A 6,000-nucleotide genomic window follows, 5' to 3' on the forward strand; every position below is an offset into this window, starting at 1 on the left:
AAGAACCTCACAATTTATCATTCTTTATTCTGCATATTCTTATTCAAGCAGGGTACATGACAAAGTTCAATTTCCCCGCCTCACCACCACCACTCTCTCCTCAGACAGAAGCTTCTCTGTCTCTCATAATTCTCAATATCTTCTAAAATTAAGATCCAAGCAAAGGATTTCAGTGTCTGTCCAATGCCTGTTATCTTCCTCTGTAGCACTTCCTAGGAAAATTTGTAAATAAATCAATTCCTCATCACACTCTTTGTTTCTGTCAGTTAAATAATTTGTCACTTCTATTTGTGTAACACACCAGTAGATGTGTTACAGCAGTTAATGGTGGCTTTAACTACAAACTGCTTCAAGTTCTTTTACCCAAGGATTTGACAGAGTATTAAATACATTCATGCCTAACAAAAAAATACAATATTCAAGTATTTTTAGTCTTAACCTAAGACCAAAACAGAGTACAAGGACCACAGCAGGAAAATTAATTACTTGATTCCAACCAACTACAGTGTTCTGTGATGGATGGCCTAGGAACGTTTGTAATAAATAAAAGCAAACAAGCTTTTGTCTTACCAAAAAAATGGTTTAGGTCTTGTACAAAGTAGCAAGAATTAGCTTTCCTAATACATAAGTGTCATTAATTAATTGATTTAAATCAATTTATCACTTCAAAGGGAAGAACTGACATTTCTGATCATCAGTAACTACAGAGAAACCCTGCCCCTCACACAGCACTACCCACATACAGCCATCCCAAAGCACCTTATTTGATCCTCACCGCTCACTATTCACTCAAAGACCTCTGTTAATACTGAGGTCTAATAAACAATAACCTATTTGGTAGCGCATACGTTGTCTTGCATAAACTGACAAAATCACTGCTTATTCCAGCATCTGATCCAAAGCTCCAGTAAGTAAAAGCCTGGCGTGATACAAGCCCAGTGAAAACTAATTCTCAGAGGGAAAAGTACGTATTTCAACAGTTTACTCAAGTCTCATTTAGGAACATCTCTGTGAGGTTTCAACAGTGGTTAAAGCAAAATTAGGTTTATGAAGGCATTATGCCTTCCCAATGACCTACACAACCTATGAGATTAGAAAGTTTTTATTAAAAGGACAGTCACTGAGAGTTCACATGGAATAAGCAGCTGTAATCACCAAAAAAAAAGGAAGGAAAAGACTAGCCAGAGAAGAATCTTCTTAATGGCATATTTATATATAGCCATTATTTGTTTAGAAGCTAAAAGCAAGCTTTGGTGATATACAGTCACAAACTAATCATGCTTACGTTAAATGATTCACCATTTGATCAAATGTTTAATTTTAGTAAACAAAATTGAGAAAAGAGCCAGATTGGCATGGCAGGGACCTGATGATACATAAGTGACTGGAAAATCCAGACTCAGAAATAAACTCTGGATTGGGCCTGCACAGAATGCTTGGGGCACAATGTCTCATCACACATATGATGCATGCACTGTCAGAGAAAGGCAGAACAAATGGCAACATCCTGCAAAACCCCTGCTGGCATGTTCTCAAACAATATTGCCATCAGTTTTAGCTGACTACAATACCTTACAGTTGCCAGAAATAAGATGAGATGAAACTAATCATACTGTGTTTTCAATCAACTTCCTGCTGGCTGCCACCATTTCAAGAATGGAATTCATTTGTTTTACGTCCATTAACATATTTCCTTCTTTCTGGTTCTAAGGCACTGAATGCAACGGTATGGCATCAGGCTGTGGACCAGAAGAAAAAATAAGCAGCAGTCACTACAGTACAAATAGAATTGTATTACCCTCTCTGACATACTCCTTCACAGTATACGCTTCTATCAGCCAAGCAGTATTTTAGCTTACAAGTCTCATCTATGCATATAGCCATGAAATAGTAAAAGCCCTCCAGGCCTTTGATGAGCTATACACAAGTGAAACCTTCATGGAGTCCTTTAAAAGCCAATGGGGAACTGGCAACATGCAGTTCATTAAATGATCGTGCCTCATCTCTAATAAGCAAAATGGTTTAACTGGCATATATACATATAGTAATATTTTCATGTATTTATTAACTTGCAGTTGAAGATTTTATATATGCCATAAAGTGAAACAGATTTCTGAAATCCACTAATCTAAGAAAAAAAAGCCAACGTTACATGATCTGCTAATCAGGAAGAGAAGACTTTTTCCAGATCATAACAATGTTAAGCAGTAACCTAAAATAACAACTTGCATGCTGCACCCTTTCCAACCTTTGTACACTAAGACTATTCCAATAAAAAGCAGGATAGTTGCAACTGACTGAAGTTTAAGATATAAAAATAGGACAAAAGGGGAGCAAAATATTTCCAAAAAGTTGTGTGAATTTTTCATAAATAGCATGAATACAGATGAGGTTTCACAATTGAGATTATCTGGGTAACTGAAATTATCTTGTAAAATACAAAGATCATCTCAGTGCTCCATCTGAACTTTACTTGAGCAGAAATGACAGACTGGACATTCTAAAAAGAAGGGCAAGTCTGCAGAAGATTTAAGGATGGATTCCATGATCTTTAAGAAAAGGTAAGCAAACATTAGCCACTGACCTTAAGCAAATGTTTCAGAAGTTCCGAACAGTCTCAGTGAAGTCCCTATCTTTCAGCTGTTCATTTTTCAGTCTCTTAGATCTTGAAACATCAAGAGTTTAGTAGTTTTCTAGTCATTAGAGATCCTTGAAATCTACAGGATCTGAATTTCTAATATAAACCCAAGCATTTTAAAAGAAGAACTCCTCCAACTTTAATGCAGTAGTACACACTAGTGTTCTCCTGTAATCTCTTTGCATGCCACCACTATCAACATGCACCTCAGGAGCTACTTCTATTACTGTTCACCAATAGGCAAGTTTTAGACCAGGGACCCACAGCTTACTTCAATTTTAATGCTTCTTTCAGCATTTTCCTTAATGTTTCCTATCTTTGTGGATTACTGCAGAAAGTGCACTTCTTACTACAAACAGTCCTGCCCAAGCATTACATAAAATCAATCCAAAAAAAAGAAAAAAAAAAAAATCATCATCTTTTATACTTGGCAAAACCTGGGCCACATTGTTTGACCCACTGACACTGAATTGTTCTGCTACCTATGTGGTTCAGGCTCACTCAGGAACAACCACAAAACGATTCTCAACCATTGGACTGATGGGGACTGGGAAACATAAAGCAACACTATTCCTCTACATTACTTTATTCACAAATTTCATGGAAACTACTACATGAAATTACAAGTTTCAGAACTTTTCACAGCCTTGAATGTCCTGCAGTTAAAGAGCAAATATGGTCCTGTTACTCCAAAACGTGACTTGACAGACATAAAAGTGACATGGAAGTCACAGATAAGACTCCGTCTTAAGACATGTTGCTGGTAATAACCCTAGCTGACATCTAGAGCAGCAGAATTCCTACTTCAGATGCGTATAAGTCTTTTTGCTATCATGATTTACTTTCTTCAGAAAGCTGGTATAAAACTGTGAGCACTTAAGTACTCGTGCCAGTGCAACTTCAGTAGAAGGGAATGTCTACACAGGTTTATCAACCAACCTTTTCAAGCACTAGCAAGGCCTAGGTAAATAAGAAGACAGTTAAGTTTCTTTAGGACTAAGTAGTACAACAAACCATCGAACTCTGGAAGCTGACAGCACAGTTTTTTGCTGGGTTTTGTTTGGGTTTTTTAAGTGAAAAAATAGGTATGTTAGTTTGCCACTGTGTATTGAAATGTAGCTGGCAGACAAAGAAAAACAGATAAATTTCTTCACTGTATTGGTGGAAAAAGTCAGCTTTTTTTTCCACAATGCTGTCTTTCAAAAATGTCTTACAAGGAACACTACTGCATGGATGACATCCTGAGGGAAAAAAAAAAGGCAAAAAATACTTGTTTGGATAGCTGCTTGTGCAAGGGAAATGTATGTTAAAAAAACAAGTAGCAGCTTTAAAAGCAATGGGTTTTCTTGAGAGCCTTCTGTCACCATTAAGCAGATCCTTGAACACAAAGCACCAGATTTTCTTCTCATTATTGCAACACGCTAAACTAGCCAAGAAGTTCAGCCCGATGAAAAAGTTCACTTCCAACTTTCTGCAACTCTCCTTTCACATCAGTATCATGTTACAGAAGCCAGTACACTACATTAGAGATAGCAGCAACTTGCTTTCCACTACATTACAGAAAAGCATCAGGCCCAAGTACGGGAGCCTAAAGAAACAAAATAAACAAAATAATTTACTGTATATTTATAATCTGTCTTGCAAGATCACTCCCAGCAGGGCCAGGGCATTTGTTGCAGTTCAGGTTTCTGTCATAACTCAAAAAATGGGATTTCATTTAAAATCCTGCCACTCCAATAAACGAACCAAATGTACAGTGACATCACTAAATCACTCTTATTGCATCTCTTTCCTCTCAGCTTCTACTCCCCCAGAGTACCTTAAATTGTATGACATAAATCCCAAGAAGGTACAATCACAGACAAGTGCAAATCTCCGGTGGGCCCTCAAAAGTCTATGTAGTCACATAGTCTTTGAACTTTCCATAAATAAGAACACGAGGGACTAAAGTTTCTGTGATATACATTAAAGGCGCTTTATGATCACGTGCATACCATCTGCCATGATGCATCTGATTTAAAAAAAAAAAAAAAAAATCGATAATGGAAACATCTTCAGTAGACATGACCCTAGAGGTGAGAGGGGTTTAGCAAGGAAGAGGCTTAATTTCCCCCCCCACCACCACCTTTGGCAAACAGGAATGACCCTACTTCCTTCCTTCTAAAAGGGGATCAGCCAACAGCTAACAAGGACCTTATCTATTACGAACCTCCCCGCCTTCGTAAGGTGGAGGAAGAAGTATATTGTTGTCCTTATCCTTTTTCCTTCATTAGTTATCCTGCCCTGCGCTGACCTGCGCGAACAAGCAGCCAGAGCTCCCCGTTCCCGGGCGCGGGGCGGGGATGTGCCAGCCACCGCGCTCCAGGACACCAAGCCGGGCAGCCGGGGGCCCGCACTACCCGTCTGCGCCTACGAGGAGCTAAAGGCAGGCCCCGGAGCGCAGCCGGCAGCCCCAAAGGAGAGGCGGCCGCTCCAGCAAAGCCGAGCGTCTGGGGAAGCGAGCCGGCCTCCCCCCGCCGAGCTGCCGGGAAGGCCGCCGCCGAGGTGCCCGAGCGGCGGGGGAGGCCGCGGGGCCACCGCCCGCGGGCCAGGCCGCCCCCCCCCGCCCGCGCCCGGGGGCGAGGCAGCCACCTTCCCGCCCCCCACCGCGGGTGACCCGCCGCCTGTAAGCCAGGGGCCGCCCTCGCCCGGGCCCCCCGGGGCTGCGGCACACCCCGCCACACGCCGGGAGGCAGGGGGACACCCCTCTCCCCCAGCCGGCACCCCCCGCGGCCCGCCCGGCAGGGGCCGGCGGCCACCCCCGCCCCGGGGTGAGCTGCGGGCTCGGCCCCCGTGACAGGCCCGAGCCCGGGGCTACGACCTGGCCCGACGCCCCGGCCGGCCTGCCCGCCAGGCCCGGCCCGGGCCCTGCCCCCGCCCGGCCGCGGCCCCCCGCCGCCTCGCCCTTCGCCTCGCCGCCCGTCCCCCCTCCCCGCGCCGGGCGGGCTCCAGCCCAGCCCCCTCCTCGCCCTCGGGCCCTGCTTACCCCCAGAAGCCGCAGGGGCAGCGCGGCGGCAGGCTGGGCGCCTTGCTGCGCTCGCTGCCGGCGTCTCCCATGGCGGGGCCGGGGCGCGGGGCGGCGGCAGCGGCGGGGGGGGCGCGGGGCTCCCAGCCGGGATTCCAGGCCGGTCAGCTGGAGCCGGGCGCGACCACTGGGGAGGCGGTGGAGGGGAAGGCGCGGGAGGGGGGGCGGCCGCGCCCTACCGGACGGGGCCGCAGGGGAGCGGGTTCGTGGCGCGGAGCTGCCTGCGGCGGCCTCTCCCGCCCGCCGGTTCCTGTGACGACCCCGCTGTCGCAGCCGGGCGCACCCACTCTCCCCCGCC

The 6,000-nt window shown here is 45.5% G+C and overlaps 1 protein-coding gene across 2 annotated transcripts in view; it reads right to left on the reverse strand.

The window, feature by feature from the left end:
• The window catches only part of ZFAND3 (zinc finger AN1-type containing 3), a 147,946-nt gene extending 142,212 nt beyond the window's left edge, over window positions 1-5,734 (reverse strand). For both annotated transcript variants that reach the window (XM_075707234.1, XM_075707233.1), the window contains exon 1: window positions 5,664-5,734. In XM_075707234.1, the coding sequence (XP_075563349.1) occupies window positions 5,664-5,734 (71 nt within the window). The remainder of the gene's footprint in view (window positions 1-5,663) is intronic.
• Window positions 5,735-6,000: the final 266 nt, after the last annotated feature.

Source organism: Pelecanus crispus, chromosome 3 (genome assembly GCF_030463565.1).
Source record: "Pelecanus crispus isolate bPelCri1 chromosome 3, bPelCri1.pri, whole genome shotgun sequence".
Lineage (NCBI taxonomy): Eukaryota > Metazoa > Chordata > Aves > Pelecaniformes > Pelecanidae > Pelecanus > Pelecanus crispus.